General features: G+C 53.9%; 1 protein-coding gene and 1 long non-coding RNA gene across 4 annotated transcripts in view; one reads left to right on the forward strand and one right to left on the reverse strand.

Moving 5' to 3' along the window:
* ZNF236 (zinc finger protein 236) overlaps positions 1 to 1543 on the reverse strand; it is a 100591-nt gene extending 99048 nt beyond the window's left edge. For 2 of the 3 annotated variants that reach the window (XR_014302866.1, XM_082699357.1), the window contains exon 1: positions 1035 to 1543. Coding sequence is in view for 2 of the 3 variants with exons in the window: in XM_082699357.1 (XP_082555483.1) it covers positions 1035 to 1406 (372 nt within the window). In the remaining variant the exon portion in view is untranslated. The remainder of the gene's footprint in view (positions 1 to 1034) is intronic. The other variant, XM_082699358.1, reaches the window with a different exon arrangement.
* On the forward strand, positions 1540 to 15558 carry LOC309848163. Its single transcript, XR_014302867.1, has 3 exons — positions 1540 to 1794; positions 10203 to 10603; positions 11613 to 15558. It is a non-coding gene; the product is annotated as an uncharacterized lncRNA (long non-coding RNA).
* The last annotated feature ends 4739 nt before the right edge of the window (positions 15559 to 20297 follow it).

The following is a 20297-nucleotide window of genomic DNA, read 5'->3' on the forward strand; positions in this document are numbered from 1 at the left end:
GCGGCCGACCCCGAGGGTCCTGGCCACTCGCTCGTCCGCGCCGCCGTCCTGCTCCACGCGGCGACGCCCGCTCCGGTCCGCCGCGCCCGCAAGGGACCCTTCTCCGGCGCGAACCGCAGGCCGGCGCCCCGAGCCCACCGACCGCTCCCGGGAAGGGGCCCGGGGCCCCCGCGCTGCGTCAGCGGCCGGCGAGGAACCGAGGACCCGGAGTCCCCGCGCCCCGGCCCGGCCCCGACCCCACGCAGCCGCCTCTGCCAGCGCCGCGGCGCCCCGGTCTCGGCCCCCGGGACCCCGCCCCCGCCCCCGGCGCCCGCGCGCCCCGGACCCTCCCCGGACCCTTCCCGGGCCTCCCCGCGGGGCCGCGCCGCGAGCGCGCCCTCGGCAGTGCGGGGCCACCAGGCCGAGCCGGGCGCCTCTCCGCGGCCCGCCCGTGGGGGAGCCCCGCCGCCCGCCCGCCCGCCCGCCCGTCCGCGGGGCCCCGGAGACGCCCGCCCGGCCCGGCCGCCCCGAGACCCGCCCCGGGGAGGGCGCCTCCGTCAGGAAGGCCTCCGGCGCCGGGGAGCGCCGGGGAGCGCCGGGCCGGGCGGGCGGGCCGGGGAGGCCGGCTCCCCGCGGGCGGGCGGCGGGCGCGGGACGCAGGGGGGCGGCGGGCGGAGGGCGAGGGAGGGGGCGGCGGGCGGAGGGAGGGGGCGGCGGAGGACGGAGGGCGAGGGAGGGGCGGCGCGCTCTCGCCCCGGCGCCGCCGCCCGGCCCAGGAAAGTAGGCCCAGCCCCGCGGAGGGGCCGCCGCGCCGCGCCGGTATCATTCCGCCCGCGCCCTGCGGACTCCGGGCGGCGGCGGCGGCGGCGGCGGGGACGGCGGGGACGGCGTGGGGCGCGGCGGCGGCGACGGCCCCCGCCCCGACCCCCGCCCCGGCCCCGGCCCCGACCCCGGCCCGCCGCCCCCGGCCCGGCCCGCTCCCGGCGGCCTCCGCGCCGCATCCGGGGACTACATTGGCGCGGAGCGGCACAGCGCGGCCGGCCGGAGCCGCTTACCGGAGTCGCCGCGCGCCTCGCTCTCCTTGGGCTTCGGGGGGCGGCCCCGCGGCATCGTCGGCGGCGGCGGACCACCCCTCGGCCGCACACACACTCACACACATACACTCGGCGGAGCGCGCACGCGCGGGGACCGGCCGCGGGGGCGCGGCGCGCGCCCGGCCGAGCGGCGGAGGCGGGCGGAGCGGCCCGGGCGGGCGGCCGCGGAGCCGGGTCCGAGCGCCCGCGGGCCTCACGGGGGGACGGCGCCGGACCGCGCCAACCGGGCAGCTCGGACCGCGCCCGCTTCGGCGGGTTCCATGGCCCGGCGGGCCGCGTTGGGGGCGTTGGGCGCGGGCGCGGGGTGGGGGCGGGGAGCGGCGCCGTGCGCATGCGCGCTCCGCATTCGGGCCTGCGGTGGACGGAGCGGGCGGCGGTCACCTGGCGGCCGCTGTCCCGACGGCCGGCGTGCGGGGGGCGGGAGGGCCGCGCTCGCCCCGAGTCCTCCCCCCCCCGGTCCCTGTGGGAGAGGGCGGGGGACCCGAGGTCACTCTGGGTCCCCCCCCCCCCCGTCCCGACGGCCGGCCTGGGTGGGGCGGGCGAGCCGTGGTCACCCCTTAGTCCCGGCGGACAGCACGAGTGGGGAGCGGGGTGCTGCGGTCCCCCTCGGTCCCCCTCGGCCCTGGGCGGAGCCGGGCCGCCGTCCCAACGCGTGTCCAGCCGACGTCACCGCCGGGACAGCCGTCAGGACAGCAGGGAAGGTGCGGTCGGCCCGGCCTTGGTGAGCGGGAGCTGGTGGGCGCCTTGGGTCGGAGCCGGGGTCCCTGGTGTGCCCGGGCCTCGGAGTGCCCGGCGTCCAGGTACCTGCGGGCCGCGGCGCTGCCGCCCCGGGCCCAGCCGCACGCGCGCCTCTGGGCAGGGCCGTGGGCAGGGCCGCGGGCAGGGCCGCGGGCGGAGGGCGAGCCGCAGGGTCCGCTTGCGCGTGGGCGCGTCTGGGGATCCCGCTGTGCCCGCGCTGACCTCCGCGGCACCGGGAGTGCGGGGCCGCACGCCGCGATGACCCCTGCGGGCCAGGCGTTCCGGGGCCACGAGCGGAAGACCCTGTCCTCCTCCCACACTTGCAGCCATGGGACAAGAAAGACAAAAGTGGCCAAGAACGTTACAGATTCTGAAACGTGATGGAGCAAGTCGAGGACGACGTACATCATGGTTGGAAAAGAAATAGGAAAGACTCAAGTAAAACTTGGTGGAAGCCTGCGTCCGCCCCGAGACGGCAAGAATGGGGCTCCCGGGGAGAGGGAGCAGGGTCAGAGGGGGGTGCGTTCTCGGGCGCTTTCTCTCGGTTCACTTCGGCTTGCACGTGTTCATCCAAGTCCTGGTACTCAGATCCTGAAAGGAAAAAACGGGCGGAGAACCCTATTGAAAGAGAAATGAGCTCAGCGACGTCAGCCAAAGAAGAGCAAATACTAACGTCTTTTTAACTGCTCCCATTTTAGCGTTGCACATGATCGTGCAAGGTGCGTTCTACAGAGCATAGTGCGGACATTCGGAGCGGCTAAACTCGACGGAGGGTGCACAGCTCAGGGAGAGTCCAGGGTGCAAACCGTATGTGCTTGCTCGTTCATCCGTGTACACGCTCGGATCAAAACAAATGCACATACGTTTAGACAGAATATGACCATTGCATGTGCATATCAGGCCTAGGACAGGTAAAAGGCTGAGAACAAGATTGGACTCAGATTATAAGAATCTTGGGTCATTTGTAGGTCAATTTGGATGATAATATGTATGTATGTATACGTATGTAAAATTCTGAAAATGATTTGAAGCAATTTATATCAGTAAAACATAGATGCTGAAATCAGGATAAAGGAAGAAATTAGAAAACCCAAGGGAATAAGTACCTAAACTAGGAAGTCCTATGTAGTTTAAAAAAAAAAAAAGTGAATAGAAAATTCAATTCCAGGTAGAAGTAGATGTGATTACTTACAAGATTCTCACCTGTCCACAGAGAACAGCTGTATTCCTATGTAGTTTCATAACTTGGTTTCTTTTTTTTACTGTCCATACACATACCATCTGTACACAGAGACGGTTTTACTTCTTCCCTGGTGACTTGGATGCCTTTTGTTTCTATTTCCTGCCAAATTGCTCTGGTTAGGACTTGGAGTACGATACTGAGTAGGAGTAGTCCGAGTGGACACCCTTGTCTCTTTCCCGAGCTGAGAAAGCTCTGAACAGCTCACCGCTGAGTATGACGTTCGCTGTGGGCTGAGCATAGAGGGCCTTTCTTATGTTAAGATGCCGTCCTTATGTACCCTATTTGTTGGGAGCTTTTATCATGAAAGGATGTTGAATTTTATCAAATGTTTTTTTCTGTATGTATTGAACATGTATCTTTTGTTCTATTGATGAGGTGGTGTATCACATTAAGTTACATTGCTTTCCAAGGATAAATTATACTTGATCATGGTGTACGTTCTTTTAATGGGCTGTCGCACTCGGTTTGCTAGTGTTTTATTGAAAAGGTTTGCGTATAATCATTCACCAGGAATATTGGCCTATAGTTTTGTTTTTCTTGTGTCCTTTCCTGGCTTTGGTATCAGGACACTCCTGGCCTCATAAAATGAGTTCGAGAGTATTTCCCTCTTCAGGTTTCTGGAAGAGTTTGAGAAGGATTCATGTTATTCTTTAATGTTCAGTAGAACTCACTGGTGAAACCATCTGCTACGGGTCTTCTCTTTGGTGGAGGTTTTTATTACCGTCTTCGTCTCCTTCCTCACTGGTCAGTCCAGTTTCTCTGTCTTCGGGACTCCGTCTCGGCAGCTTGCGGGCGTCCGCTTCCAGGCTCCCGCTCCTGCGTGTCCCAGAGGTTCCCTCGGAGGGCTGCTCTTCCTCCAGCTCATTTTTAAATTGATTCCTAAAGCAGACATTAAAAGGGGGAAAAAACATAGTCCCCTCCACCCCGAACCAGCACACAAGGCACAGCTAGGGGACAGGCCACCTCCCCCGAAGACGCAGCGGAGCATCTCCCTTGGGGCGTCCTCTCCCTAGAGGCGTCTGCTCCCCCGACAACATGACAGCCCTTTGCCTTTATGGCTGCGCGGGCTTTTTAGATGTCTTTGGATAAATGACGTCTGGGTCAGTTTTCAGCTTTGTCAGAGTTTTCCGAGTTCGTCTGTGGCTTGCAGCTTTGCGTCATACGCCTTTGTGATACTGACGCCGATGCCTGCGGCCGTATGTTTGTACTGTTGCAGAGCATTTCCTTGCGAGACTACGCGCGCCCGGTCCATTGTCGACAGACTGCCAGGTTATGGCCGGTGGTTTTGGGGGGGGTTGGTTTGTTTTTAATAATATGCTACTTGTTGCACTTGCCTTCTGGTATTGGTCTTTTTTTTTTTTTTAAACACAGGATGAAAAATATTTCTTATTTTTTGCTTTCAATTTGTCCCGTGTCAGCTAAGTTTACTTTTCTCCACTTTCTTTCTCTTTTTTGGACGGACCTTCCCCCCGCCGGCCCGTTCTCCTTTTTCCCCTTTGCTAGTTTGAAAGTGATCTGATTCCGTGAGGGGCAATGAAGAAACTTCAGGACGATACTTAGGAAAGCCGAAGGTTAACATCTTTTCCGTTCTCCTAATTTATAAACTATTGTTTGGTGTTTTAATTCTACTTTAAACTGCAAAAGATACTCTTGTTTTCTTTAGTGTAATCTGTGTGAATACACTCACATACCCCAGTGTACTTACATTCTGATTGTTCTTGTCCTCTGCACGCTTCATGTCCCCAGACTGCACCTTCTCTCTCGGTCTCACGTACGCTCTTACCGTTTCACCGAGACACAGGACTAGCAGCAAACGTTCTGTCATTTTTTGTACCTGAAAATGTCCTTATTCTGCCCTCATTCTTAAAAGATGCTTTTTCTGCTAAAACAATTCTAGGTTAACACTTGTTTTCTTTGAATCCACTGAAAATATTCCACGTACAGATGAGTTTCTGTTGCAAAGAAGACGCGTCGGTTCTCAGTCTTTTCCTTTGCAGGTCATTTTTCCTCACTGGAAGCTTCTGTGACCTTCTCTCGACCGTCGCTGACTTGCAGACCGGTCGGTCATGGGGTGCCGGGGTAGATTCTTCCATTTACACGCTCAGGGATTCAGTAGGAATTCTCAGAGGTTGTAGGTACAAAGGCAGCTTTAGCCTTAATTCTTTCTCTTTCTCTTGGAATTCCAGACAGATTTATGAGAGACCTGCTTATTTTAGACTCTATTTTTCTTAACTTTTCTTTTCTATTTTCTCTGTACTTTATCTTGGATAATTTTTTAAAGATTTATTTTGCAATTCACCGATTTTATCTTCTGCCATGACTTAAGATAAACCTACTATTGAGTTTGATAATTCAGTTATGTTTTATTTATTTTTTATAATTTCATTCTTTTTTCAAATCTATGGTAAACTTTTCCAACTTTTTAATGACAAAATTATCAAGCATGAAAATAGTTGAAAAAATAGTATAATGAACTCGCATATACTGAACACTAGATTCAACACTCTTACTATTTTTTGCCATATTTGCTTTATCTATTTTTCTTTTTTAAAAAGATTTTATTTATTTATTTGACACAGAGAGAGATCACAAGTAGGCAGAGAGGCGGGGGCGGGGAGGGGGGAAGCAGGCTCCCCACTGAGCAGAGAGCCCAACGCAGGACTCGATCCCAGGACCCTGAGATCATGACCTGAGCCGAAGGCAGAGGCTTAACCCACTGAGCCACCCAGGCGCCCCATCTATATGTTTTTCTATTGTCTTTTGGTTTTCTGTGTGTGCAATTTTCATTTCTTGTAATTCTGTTTTTGCCAAGCTATTTGAAATAAGCTGTAGACATCACAATGTATTACTCCTAACTACACTGATGCAGTGTACATAAAACATAACTACTTCAGCATAGCTCTCCTAAGAATACATGCCTTTCCTTACATATCCATGATATCATTACTGTAGCTAAGAAAAATATCAGTAATCTAATATATTTAATATCTACTCGATATTAAAATACCCCAATTGTCTCATGTTTATTTCAGCAATCAAGATCCAAAAAGGACTCTTTTCTTTTCCCTAACACTTTATTTATTTATTTCACAGAGAGAGAGGGAGAGAGCACAAGCAGGGGGAGCAGCAAAGGGAGAGGGAGAAGCAGACTCCCCCAGGGCAGGAAGCCCCATCCGGGGGTCATGACCTAAGCTGAAGGCAGATGCTTTGCTGACTGACCACCGCCCCAAGACTCATCTTCAATTCTTATTCTGCCTCGTTTTATTTTTAACAGCTTTGCTGAAATACAACTAATGTGCAGCAAGCCCATATGAAAGGGTGAAGTATGATAAATTCCGACAGCGATACAGTCACGCTGTGAACAGTCCCTGTCACCCAGGCAGGTCCTTGTTTCCCGGTGCTCCCGTCCCCTCTCCCTGGTCCCCAGCTCCCCGGCAACTGCTGATCTTTTTGTCACTATAGATTAGAGTGCATTTTCCAGAGCGTTATATAAATGCAACCGTGTGATATGTGCCCTTTTTACCTAACTTCCTTCACTGTGAATAATTACGAGATTTACTCACATTGTTGTAGTAATCAATAGTTTATTCCATTTTACTGCGGAGTATTTTTTTTTACTGGGATACAGCGTACATACGACATTCGTTTCAGGTGTGCAGCACAATTACTTGTAACTGTATATATTGCAAGATAACCCTGATGAGTCTAGTTAACATCGATCATCACACAGATAAAACAAGGTTTTATCCTTGTGAAAGCTTTTAAGATCTTCTCTCTGCGGCTTTCAAATACACGGGACACGGGACAGTGTTATTAGCTATGGTCCTGCTCCCCTTTCAGGACTTAGTTATTTTATAAAAACACAGAATGCTTCATCATGCTTGCACGGGCGCATGCTACTTCTCTCCGTATCCTTCTGATTTTATCGGACGTGCTGCCGAAGCAAGCACCGAGTGCTCTTTCATTTTATGGACAGACCACCGTCTGTCTACCCACCCACCTGCTGATGGACCCTTGGGTTGTTTCCGGTCTTCAACTCTTTCAAACAGGACCCAGACTAGGGCGAAAGGCAGCTCGTGTTCACTCTCAGGTTCACATACCTGTTCCCTGTGCCTCACCTCACGCGGGCCCTGATCACAGACGACACTGCTAGGAACATGTGCATCAAGTCTGGACACGGACACGACGCGCGCCTTCGTTTTTCCTGGGTAAATACCTAGGCATGGAGTGGCAGGGTCAAAGGGTAGCTGCTCCTTTCACTTTTTTAGAAGCTGCTAAACTGCTTTCCAAAATAGTAGTGACCGCCTGACCTTTGTACGAGGCATGCAGAGCATGCCGGTCCCTCCGCTCACTCCAGCACTCGGTATGGTTAGCCTTTTGGGTTTCAGTCTTTCCCATAGATGTGTCATGATCCCTCACTGTGCATTTGCCTTTCTCTAATATGAAACTGAGCGTCTTTTTATCTGCTTATTTGCAATCTGTGAATTGTCCTTGAGGTAGTGTCTGTTCAAATCTTTTGCCCATTTGTAACTGGATCGTTTGGCATCTCGGTGAGATGCAGAGGTATCTGATACCTCAAATGCGGTTCCTTGCCAGGTACAGGTTCTGTAGTACTTCCTCCTAGTAGGTGGCTTGCCTTTTCATTGCTTTAACATTGTCCTTTGAATGGCATGAGTTTGGGGGTTTATCAAAGTTCACATGATCAATTATTTCATGCTTTTTCTGTCATTTCAAGGAAATTTTCCAACTCCAAAGTCCTTAAGATTTTCTGTGTTTACTTTTGGAAGTCTTCGCGCTTAGAGTTTGGTCTTTTTCCGTTATGGTTAATTTTAAATTTGGTCTGAGGTAAGGGTTGAGTTTCCTTTTCTCAACACGATATCCAGTAGCTCTAGCACAACTTGATAAAAAGGTGATTACTTCTCCGTTGAAATGCCTGGTCAACATTTTTTAAAATTAATTGATCGTGTACGTACAGACCTATTTTGGAGTCTATTCAGTTCTACCTTAGTGTTTCTCTTACCTCTAGTGCCACACACATTTCCTGAATTTTGAAATCAGCTTGTCAATCTCCAAAAAAAAAAAATTTTTTTTAAGGCAGCTTAGATTTTTTAATAGAATTGCTTCAAAAAAAAGAATTGCTTTGAATCCATAAATGGATCTGGGAGAAATCCACACCTTCAGCTTGTGGAGTCACCTGGTCGGTGGCCACAGTGTGTGGCCGGTCCCTCAAGTCTCTTCTTTTGTGTCTCATTCTGTGTTTTGTCGTTTCCAGTGCTCAGGTCTCGCCCATCTTTTGTCAAATATATCCCTCCAAGGTGGCTAATATTTTTTTTTATGTCACATTAAATATATTGTTTATCTAGTGTCAAATTGATAGCTCTACTTTTTAAAAATTGGTTGTTTATCCTAAAAACTTAAAAGTTATAGTAGATTTTTTTGTAGATTCCAAAACTTTTTTTAAATAAATGATTTTGATTTCTGAGAATAAACGGTTTCACTTGTTTTCTAATAAGGAACTGGCTTTTTCCCTTTTTCTGGCTTTATTGCATTGGCCATAATTTCTAACACTAGTTGTAATACTAACGCACAGACATAGTAACAGCAACTGTCTTTCCCTCCCTGATATTAGGGGGAAGGGAATCCGACTGTCCCTTGACCTGGGAAATTAGCTACAGGTTTTCTGGGGTTGCCCTTTACCATATTGAGGCCATTTCCTCCTCTTCCGAGAGTGAGAGTTTCTGTCATGAATGAATATTGCACTTGCTGACATCTTAGGAATGTTTGCATCTGTGTTCATGAGGAATATCAGTTTGTAGTTCTTCTGTTGTTCTCTTAGTCCTGTGTTTTTCCCATTTTTGTATTGGGTCAATGCTAGTCTCAAATTAAACAGTGAGGCAGCCCTTTCTCTTGAATCTGATGGAAGAGTTTAGCGTTAGCACACTGTCCCTTCCAAGTCTTAACAATGTTTGGCCTTTTTAATTTGTTGGTTTTTTTTTAAGATTTTATTATTTATTGTGAGAGAGAGAGAGAACGCTCAAACAGGCGGAGGGCAGAGGGAGAAGCAGGCTCCCTGCTGAGCAGGGAACCCAATGCAGGACTCAGTCCCAGGACCCTGGGATCATGACCTCAGCCAAAGGGCAATGCTTAACCAACAGAGCCACCCAGGTGCCCCAATCTGTTTTTGTTCTGTTTCTCAGGTTCCAAAATAGGGTTCAAGTTAAGGGTAATGAAGAAGAAAACAAAAATGCTGGGCATTAATCATTTGCGGCCAGGCACATTCACACGTTTAATCTCTGTTAGATACCCCAGGACTATTTTACAAGTTTATCAAAAGAGGTTAAATAACTTGCCTAGTTATGGGCAGTCCTGGAGTTCAGATTGGAAAGCACGTCTCCAAGTCTCCAGAAACTGTATCCCCTTTCCTACAGCAGATGAGCAAATCGAAGTGTCCATCTTGTAGTCTGAGAAACTAAGGTCTGGGAATACGAATTTAACTCCCCTCCAGTTGCTTAATGCACAGGTTGTGTACTGAACTAGACTCTGTAGTCCACCTGCTGCTGAAGCCGCCTGGGGTAGTTCCAGAAATAAACTGACTTAGTTTGACACCAGAGAACATGGAAATAACATGATAAGTGAAGCCACAGCACTCTCATATGAAGACACGAGGAAGCAATGAATTTGCTGAGTCCAAGCCGGAACTCATAGTGATGCCAGTCGGTTCCGACTCGTGACTCTCTCAGAAGCAGGCAGGAGCCCAAGAAGCTGGGCACAGTCCGCATGGAAGGGGGTGTGAGGACTGGCAGAACTGACGGGGGGCTCGGGGGGCACGATGTCCCCAGCGGGATTTTAGAAAGCACAATCAACTGATAGGAAAGAAGGAGTGATGTTCATTCAAATTAGAAAGCAAATGATGGGGGCACCTGGGTGGCTCAGTGGGTTAAGCTGCTGACTTAGGCTCAGGTCATGATCTCAGGGTCCTGGGATCGAGTCCCACATTGGGCTCTCTGCTCGGCGGGGAGCCTGCTTTCTCCTCTCTCTCTCTGCTTGCCTCTCTGCCTACTTGTGCTCTCTCTCTCTGTCAAATAAATAAATAAATATCTTTTAAAAAAAAAAGAAAGCAAATGATGTGCGAATGTCTTGAATAATAGGGAAAGAATGAGGCTTCATGAGGAAACGGGACATGCCCACGGGCGGTGATGGAGGGAAGTCGCCATCAGGGACGGGCTCTAAAAACCACCAGAGGGCAGAACGACCCAGTGACGACAAGTCCCGCGTGGGACACGCAAGAGACGGCTTCGGTTTGCGTGTCCACCTTGCGTGTGTCGTCTGCCTTCTCAACCACTTGCCGGTGCCCACTACAGCCAGGCGCGTGGCTCCCTCCTCAAGGACACGTGAAAGACAAGCTCTTGCACTCCTGTATCTACCAAAGTAGTGAGCGGAAAAACACGGGGACGCGAGGGGTTCGTGTACCAGAAAGTTAAAGTGGCATTGGAAAGAGAATGCGGATTTTAGCTTCTTTATGCCAAAGACGACTTGTTACAGAGGTACCGTGTCTGCTCTCCAAAGCTGTATGCATAGATTCAGTCCTGAAATGCTACAGAAAGAGTAGGCAAAACATCAAAATTCTGAAGAAAATCTGCCTATAGCCCTAATAATAGGGAGAATGGGTCATTTAAATTCAGTGTGGGGGCATTCTGATGGCGCAGTCTTCCCAGAGGTACTTCTTTTCTCCCTTTCTGTGAACCGCTTGACCGTGTTGTCACCTGATACGTGTAATCCAGCTTGAGGCCCCCGAGGAAGCTGGGGCCCGGGGCTGATGGTGAGAAACAGCAGAGCAGCCGAGCACGGTCCCTGCGATCTGGGCCACCGCAGCCCCGTCCCTGTGGCCCTCGGCACCTTCTGTCATCGTCTGTCCTTCACTCACGCAGAAATACCTGTGCCGCACAAGTGACCGCCGGCCCGTGGATCCCCGGAGGAAGGTGGTTCCGCAGCGGGCGCTTGAGCTCGAGAACCTCCCTCCCAGCCACCGACCCTCACACAAGCCCGGCCTCACCTGCCCAGCGGATGGAGCAAGATGCGTGCGATCTCCGGCTCTTCACACACACTCAGCTCGTGGGAGCCACCTACGGTCCACGCAGTGTGGCGGGCGCTGTGCGAAGCCTCCGCACATGCTGCACGTTGTATCCCGCAGAACCCTCGCGGTGGCCGACAGTAAGCTTTTCGCTCCAGAGGCCAGGCTCTGCCACCCCGGGAAGACCACGTCACCCTTCTAGGTCTCAAGTGGCAAAAGCTGAGCCCGAAGCTCTCGTGGTTTTAATGCCCTGTCATGCTCTGCACTTCAACCTGGAAACTTCGGACGCTATTTCTTTGTAGGAAGAGCGTGTTGGGACAGTGGTTGGGGGTCCTGAACTTGTACATCACCAGGGCTCCCCGCCTGCCTGTGGGTCACGCTTGCTGTAATAAAAACAGACATGGGCCAACAAGTCACCGGCAGCCCTGGCTTCATTTCCACAGCTCGGTGAGGCCTGCACCCTTCTCTGGGGAGGTCAAGTGCACAGAGGCAGCCACGCCGAAAGAGGGGACCACACCCCACCCCATTCCTGTAGAATCCTAAACACAGCCAGCCCACTGCCCAGGAAGGTGCCCCCAGGGCTGAGTGATAGAGGAAAGGGGCACGTTCCAAAGCCCCGCCACCGCTGACCCTTCCTGTCCCTCTCCTGCTCTCCACGAGGACCTCCACGCCCACTCACCGCTCACACTTGCGGAGCGCGGCTCCCCGTGACTGCTCCCTTCCCTGCAGAACTTGCGAGGGGCCTTCTCACACCACTTTCACCCGGTCTTCCCTTCGGTCCTCCAGAACTCCTTAGGGCACCCAGGTCAGGCCCCCACGACTCTGCTGTCTCCATCCGCTGCCCTGCTCTCCCTGACTCCTGGTGGCTGGGCGGCCAGTGACCCGCTCAGCTCACCCCCACCGCCCGCAGCTGCACCTGGCCCTGGGCTGCTCCCCACAGTCCGGCTGGTGTCGCAGCGGACGCCCGTCTTACAACACTCTCCGCTTCTCGAGCTGCTCGGGCTGTGCCTCCGGCCCCTCCCGGTGAGCGGAGCCCCTCCGGCACCTGCTTGGTCTTCCCATAGCCACGTGCCGGCGTCGCTCCGAAGCCATCTCACCCAACCCGGACCGGCCTTCCTCCCGCCAAGCTCGCATGTCGGTTAATCTGGGCGCCTGGACGCAGCTTGCTGGCTTTCTCGTGCTGGTCCCCGCTGTCTCAGCAGAGGTGTCCGGGGCTTGCTTTGTAGCTCTGCACCACGTTCCACTAACCTCCGCCCCACCCCCTTCCCCAGCCCGGCTGCCAGAGCTTCCCCTGCGTCGTCCCAAGCTCTGGCTAGGCCCCCAGTTGGCCTGCGTTTCACACACGCCTCTCCGTTTCACCCGCCAACCAAGTGGGCATTCCGAAATCCAAACCTGACCTTTTCACTCCTAAGCTAAACCGTTCTGAGGCAATGTCAATCCCTGCACCCTGGATTTGTGAGTGTATTATGCGATGCTAAACCGCACGGAAGCGTGTAAGTACTGCTCCCGACACCGCACACTCGTCGCCGCACCGGCCCAGGCATCCCAGGCCGGAGACCCGTGTCCTCAGGGCCTCTGTGTGGCACAACTGCAGGGGACACGCCCAGGGGTGGAGCCATGCGCCCTCCCAGCTGTGGGAGCAGCCCTGCGTGGGCTCCCTGTGCCCCAGGTGCCCCTCCGGGCAGTCGCCCCCAGACCCGGAGCTCACCTTCAGGTGCTTGCTCTGTCCGCGTCTGGAAGCTGTGAGCAGGGCTGTTCCTCCCACTTCGCACAAGTGCTGGCGACCCCATCCACGTGGGCATCTGCGTCCCCGTCCCCTACGGGGACGGTACGCGCTGTCTTCACCTTCTCGGCCGCAACCGTTCCACTGTATGACCAAACTGCGATTTTCTTAATCTCTTATGCCGATGAAATTTAGGCTACTTTTGATTTTTTTTTTTTTTTTTTTTTTGCTACTACAAGTGTTACTGCTCCAAACGTCCCTCTGCATGTCTCCCTGTGGATATAAATGTCCTGGGTTGTAGGAGCGGACTTGCTGCGGTTTAACGTGATTTTCTAACATGAGCACAAGCATGTACATTCTCACCTGCAGTGTCTGAAAATCCCTGGTGCTCTCTGTCCGCGGCCCTTGGAGTACTACCAGGCCTCTCAATTTTTGCTGACCTGTGAGGTTTTGGGTTTTCTTCGTTTCTCGTGAGGCTGAACCTCTTGTTTGCTTCTCCGCCTCAGTGATTTGCCTGTTTTTGTTTTTGCCTATTTTAAAAATTCAGTTTTCTATATTTTCACTGATTTACTGTAACTTTGTATATTCTGAATATTATTTTATTGATAAATACAGGTATTTTATGAGACAGATACTAATATTTTATCACAAAATCCAAGTTTTAATTTGATTGTGATTTCATGTACCAGCCTTTTCCCCAACCCAGGGAGGTTTCACATGTTTCCATCATGACATCCGGATCCTTTCTGACTCCCCTCAAGAGCCTTCCCTGGCTTCCGTCCCTCTGCCATCTGTGTCCCCCACGGTCGTGACGCTCGTGGCCACTCGTGCTTCCGTCAGACCCAGCATCCCTCCCGACCCGGGCCGGATGAGGCGACCTCCGTCCTGCAGCCAAACTCCTCCCCACCATCGCTTTGGTTATCTGAGGGGCTGCTTTTCCCAACCAGATTTTGGGAGTTTAATCCCTTTGTTCAGACAGGGGGATCTGTAGGAAGCACCAGGGCCCTTCAGACTCAGGGTCCACACGGGGAGGGGAGAGTGGTCTGGGTGCGAAAGGTCTCTGGAGGAGCGTGGTTCATCCCACAGCCAGGGGCCAGGCTGGGGACGGGACTCCATCCCGGGGAGCCACCGGGAAAACCCACCTGGACGCGGGGTGAGGTCCGGGGCTGCAGGCGGGAAAGGGGGCCCAGGGGGGTTAAGAGCTCGCAGGTGGGACTCTGCTCGCTTCACTGTGTGTGGGAGGGTCCCAGGCTCGCGGCTGCCAGAGTGGCTTCGCAAGGTCACCCAGCACACGGACACGGTGCAGTCACCACGGCTCTCCCTGTGCCCGGACCCCACGAGGTGCGGAAGGGCTGCTCTGGGCTAATGTCAGTCAGTGCCCCCTCCTGCGCACCCTACTCCCCCGGGCAGGGGTCACTGCTGATCCAAAAGAACAGGGCTGGGCTCCACATCATGTCACTAGATGCAGGGACGCGGGTTCACACACAGAGGCAGGGAGAGGAGAGGAAGGAGGGAGGGCGGGAGCGCCATCTGGTGGTAGGTCCTGCCAGCAGCACGTCCTCCTCGGGGTGAGGCCACTGGAGCCGGTCATTGCCGGGGCTCCCTGGCTCTTGTAACAGCAGGTAACCTCTGCTTCCCGAACCACAGCGCAGAGCAGGCTCTCAATGGACAGATTCCTCCTGCAGCTTTAGCTTTCCAGGAAAGTGGAGCAGCTGGTGCAGAGTTCGTGCAGTACGGTCTCTCCTGGTAATGGCATCTTGCTTCTGTTGGTGCATTTATCTCGAGGACGAACCGATATGGACACATTAGTGGTAAGTAAATCGCGCGCCTCGTGTGCATGCAGGAGGTTGACTCCTGGTTCTGTGGGTCTCGCACGTGCCACTCACGCATCCACCGCTACAGTACAGGGAAGAGCTGCAGAGCCCCCAAATTTCTCTGTGCATCGCCTATCCGCCCTCCTCCCTCCTCCACTCTTGAACCCCAGGCAGTGACTGATCGAGGTCTCCATGGCTCTGCTTCTCCCAGGACATCAGAGAGCGGGACTCACACGGTTCCCGCCGTTTCTGGCCGGCTGCTTTCACTTCACTTCACTTCGCTTGGTGGCTCCTTTCTTATTAGGACTGAGTAATATCCCCTGGTCTGGAAGGACCCCAGTTTATTTACCCATCACCTGCGAAGGACGGCTCGGTTACTTCCAGGCTTAGGCGATAATGTGGAAACCTGCTATAAACGTCTGTGTGCGGGTGTTTTTGTGGACATCGTCTTCAGACCCTGTGGGTAGATAGCAAGAGTAGGACTGCTGGATGGTGTGGTGAGTGTTTAGCTTTTGTAAAAATCCCAGAGAGCGCTCTTGGGGCAGGGAGTGCGAGTTCCCGCGGCCCGCCCCCCTCCTCTGGCACCGAGCGTGGTGTCCTCAGCATGTGGACAACCGCAGAGGTCTGGCCCTTCTGGTGGGTCTGTAGTGGTGTCTCAGCACGGTTTCTAATTCGCATCTCCCCGCTGACAGATGGTGGAGAGCATCTTCCCATCAGCTTATTTCCCATCTGTGTGTCTATGGGGAGATGCTTGTTCAGGTCTTTGCCCATTTTTGTAATTGAGTCGTTTGCTTGTTGTTGAGTTTCAACTTTGTGTATTTTGGGTACCAGTGCTTTATGTGTTTTGCTATATATTTTAATACAAATGAAATAAATGCACAGATGTGTAAATGAAACATATTTGTTGGGCTGTCACTTAAAATCACCTCCTACACTGTCTGTGGTATGCGTCCAACATTTTGGGAAATATTACTTAAATCTTCGGATTGAGGGGAAAGAGCCAGTTCCAACAATAGCGACGCATTTCCATGCTCATATAATTAAAGCAAGTAACTGTAAGAGCGTCTTGGAAACTCACTGCTCACAGACTTGATTAGACATCACTATTTTAGAACTGGTGGACTACTGGGACCCACCATGCTTGAGGCTTAACACATACCAACATCTGTCCAACACCATATGCCTTGGGAACTCACTCACATGCACATTTACATTCTATTTATTTCAAAAATTTCTGGATAGCTGTTTCAGCCTATTCAGGCTGCTGTAACAAAGTACCCCAGTCTGGGTGCCTGACACACAACAGAACCTGGTCTCTCACCGTCTGGAGGCTGTTCGTCCAAGATCAAGGGGACCGCGTGGTCAGGTTCTGGGGTGGGCACTCCTCTGAGCCGCGGACGGCTGTCTTCTCACCACGTGTCCTCACCGGTGAAAGGGGCCTCTTTTCAGAGCACTCCTGAGGGCTCCACCTTCATGACCTTATCACTCCCAAAGGCCCAGCTCCTATTACCATCACCCTGGATGGGGCCGGGGGTGGGGGGTGGTCAACAGGTAAAACTGGGGCAGAGGAAGAGCACTAACAACCCCTCCCTCACAGCAGCTAACCGTGATCACTGCTCTTAGCGGTAGGTCCTGCCGTGTCAGCCGCGCTGCCTATGCACAGGTAAGTTTTAACTTCAGTTGATGAGTAGCAAACACCGTGGAACTTCCAGGAGACTTGGAACGGGGACAGCATGGAGACAGAAGCATCCTTCCGGCAGGAGGCCAGAGCTCTCACGGCCGTTCATCATTTACTTGCGTGTTGAGTTTCTTAACTTCCCTGAGGCTCAGCTGATAGATCTAAAGGAAGCAACAGCTCAGGTTCTCTTTAGCACAGACACTTTTTTTTTTTCTTAAGATTTTATGTATTTAGTTGACAGAGCACAAGCAGGCAGAGGGGCAGGCAGAGGGAGAGGGAGAAGCAGGCTCCCCACTGAGCAAGGAGCCCGACATTGGACTCGATACCAGGAACCAGCGATCACGACCTGAGCTGAAGGCAGAGGCTTAAGGACTAAGCCAGCCAGGCGCCCCGAGTCGGACACTTTCATGATTCCGTGGCTTCTGGACGCTTACCTAGAAGACACAGGAAACGCGGCGTGGGGGAGGCTGCGGGCAGAGCAGGCCGGGTCTGAGGGGCGGCCACAGCAGGAAGGAAGCCATAGCTTCACCTCGGCCGAGCCCCGAAAGGAGCAGTGCGGTTGGGGCTGGAGCTCTCGACGCGTCCGACCTCACTGGACGGCTCCCTGCGGAGCACCATGTGGCACTGAGCTCCACGCTCAGCAGCGGAAACAAGACACACAAAACCCAGCGCAAAACCTCCCGCAGAAATTTCGTCTCAAACGTGACAGCTGCCATCATGCTGGGACAGTCAGCGTCGCAAGTCCAAGCTTCGTCCAAACCCCAGCACGGGGAGCCGGACCCACCCGCTCCGGGCGCTGGGGAGGCCAAGGGCTGAAGACTCCCCTTGCCCCATCTCTTGTCTGGGGAACAAGCAGAGTCCTCCCAGAGGCTGCTGTGAGCTGTCCGCGGTGGACACAGGATTTATGGCCGCGTGACAGCCTCCAGGCGAGGCGGCCACTGTCACGCCCTCCAGACCCTCCAGCAAACACCAGGCTCCGCACCAAGCCACCTGCTGCGCCGAGTCCCGGAGCCCTGGGCTCCCGGCTGCCGCCTGCTCCTCTCTCCGTGGGACCTGCCCGTCAGCCGCTGACCGTGTCTCTGGAGGCAAGAGGAGAAAGCCAAAGTCTGGCGCGACGTGCTATTTCACAGTTGTAGAAACTCCAAACAAGACCTGGAGAAGAAAATGCCGGAACTGGTTTCCCTCCGCCCACGGAGCACGGGAGGGGTCCTTCTCTCACGCCCTCCTCGTCTGTATAACGAGCATTTGGGAGGCAGGCGTCTTAGCCTGGTTCAGCCAAGAGCAGAGTCTGCCGCACGGGCTTCTGTACGGGTGTCGGGTCTGCCGTGACACTGTACGGGACGCGGGTCGGGACGGAAGCCCAGGGCCACGTATTCCCCAGTTGGGGCCACCGTGCCCCCGGCCGGGGACCTTCTGATGGGCATAATGAAATGCATCTCAGAACCACCTGCCCGCCTGATGGAAAGAAAGTCCAAAGGGCCATTTCTACCCTAATATTTCCGGGTGGATTTTAACCAAGTAAAGCTTGGCAAGAACTGTACCTTGTCATAGACCCAGCATGTTCTCCCTCGGTGACGATGGGCGTCTGAAACGCGATTTCGAACCCAGAAATAAAAATAAAGTCCCCCAGGGCGCCTGGGGGGCTCAGTGGGTTCAGCCTCTGCCTTCAGCTCCGGTCATGGTCCCAGAGTCCTGGGATCGAGCCCCGCATCGGACTCTGCTCAGCAGGGAGCCTGCTTCCTCCTGTCTCTCTGCCTGACTCTCTGCCTACTTGTGATCTCTTTCTGTGGAGTAAATAAATAAAATCTTAAAAAAAAAATAAAATAAAGTCCCCCCATAACAACAGAACGGGGCCCCGGGCATCCGGCAGCCACTGGCCTAGCGTCCAGGCTTCTCCCTCCCCCGGCGACACTACTTCCCCGCACCCAGCAGCTTCACCCAAGAGAAGGAGCTGGACAGGCAGCCCGACTGCAGGGAGAGGGGACAAGCCTGCGGGGAAGGGCAGCCCTGCGGACCCTGCCGGGGGGAGCACAATGCTTCCGGGGCTGAGGCTGCTCCAAGCTCCAGGAAGCAGCCGGGGAGAGGCTGCCAACGCCAACCCAGGGTTCGGGACACCTGGTTTGTACGCGTGCATGGGCTCAGCTGCTTACTAGCTGCGCACGACGGTGGACAAGCTGCACGGCCACTCGCAGACTTTATTTCGTCAGCTGGAGACCAAGGGCTAATAGCTGACCCATGAGGTCAAGAGAGCGCCTCGGAACATCTACGGAAGCACTGGCAGTGCCTGCCCTATAGGACGCAGACCGTGTGCTCCGTCTCACGGAGCAGCATCTGCCCGCACACTCCCAGTCTGAGACCATGCTCGAAGCCCACGTGTCCCTGGGTCACCAGTGGCCGGGGACCAGGCACACCTGAAGCCCCCCTCGCGCCTCCCTGCAGCAGTATGCCGACGTAACGTGGAGGCGCGTCACAAATATTTGTGGGACTAAGGTGAAGCTGAGGTCTGTTTATGCTGCTTTGGAAAACAGTGTTTGGACGGGTTGTCGCCAAGTCTGGCCGGTGTGTTTGGCTCGTGTTGAACTTGGGGTCCCTGGAAGTCATCATCTCCGTGAGCAGTTGTCCTGGGCAGCTAAATTTGAGAGACTCGACACCCGTCATCTGGAGAGCAGTGCCACATGCTGAAGGGCTGTGGGCAGAGGGCACAAGCCAGGCGCAGTGACAACGAGCCCACAGTTACGAGTCACTTACATTGGGGGGGCAGGGAGCGAGGTTCTCTGCCCTTTCATGGTCTGATGGCTTGTGTAGCCACAGTCAGGACCCTGAAGACTTCCGTGACAACCTTTTTATAATTTCAATGTTTTATTTAAGTTCTAGTTAGTTAACAGATACGGTCGATTTGGCGTCAGGCGCAGACTTTAGTGTCTTACCGCGTATCTGTGACACGCGGTGCTCACCACAGTGCCCTCCTAATGCCCGAGCCCCCCGCCTCCCTGCAGCGACCCCCAGTTTGTTCTCTAGAGTTGAAGAGTCTCTCACCGTTGGTCTGCCTCTCTGATTGTCGCCCCCTCCCCCGTGTTCGTCTGTTTTTTAAATTCCACTTATGAGTGAAATAATATATTTGTCTTTCTTTGGCTGACCTGTGTCACTTAGCATTGTACCCTCCAGTTCCAGCCACGTCGGTGCAAATGGCAAGATTTTGCTCTTTTTGATGCTGCGTAATAGTCCGTTGTGTGCACCACATCTGCTTTATCCATTCGTCTGCTGATGGACACCTGGGCTCTCTCCACAGTTGGGCTATCTGTGGGCGTTGCTGCTGTGGACACCGACAACCCCTTTAGAGCCCACCCACCTTCCCGACCTCCAGCTTTAACCCTGACAATCTGTTTTCCATCTCTAAAATGTTTTTAATTTAAAATTTTTTCAGACTTGTACTATAAATGGGATCACGGATCACCAGGAACCACCAGAAGCGAGAGAGGCAGGGAAGATTCCTCCCCGAGAGCAGAGCCCGGCCTTGACTTCAGGCTTCTGCCCTCCGGACGCTGAGAGAACGGGTCCTGCTGTTTCGACACCACCCCACTGTGTCAGCCCCAGAAAACCAACACCACAGAGAAGACCGCAAACGTACACCACTGGGCGTCTGTGGGACCGTCACACACGTTCTTGAACGGCAGCTCTGTTCTCAGGAGGGAACACCTGGAAACTTTGCACACAATCACAGATGGGAACATGAATTAGCATATGATAGTCGCAGAGCAGAGGTGGTCAAATGGAGCAGGGACACCAATATGCAAAACAGGTGTCAGAGATGACATGCAGCACGCTACCTGTCCCCACAAGGTGGACGTCCGGTTAGAAACCTGCTTCCCGGGGTATACACACACGTATGTACTCCGGTACCATGTGATGCCAAGAGAAACACTGGAGAGGACAAGCCAGGCCCCTCTGGAGGGGTTA

Source organism: Mustela nivalis (genome assembly GCF_964662115.1).
Source record: "Mustela nivalis genome assembly, chromosome: 14".
Lineage (NCBI taxonomy): Eukaryota > Metazoa > Chordata > Mammalia > Carnivora > Mustelidae > Mustela > Mustela nivalis.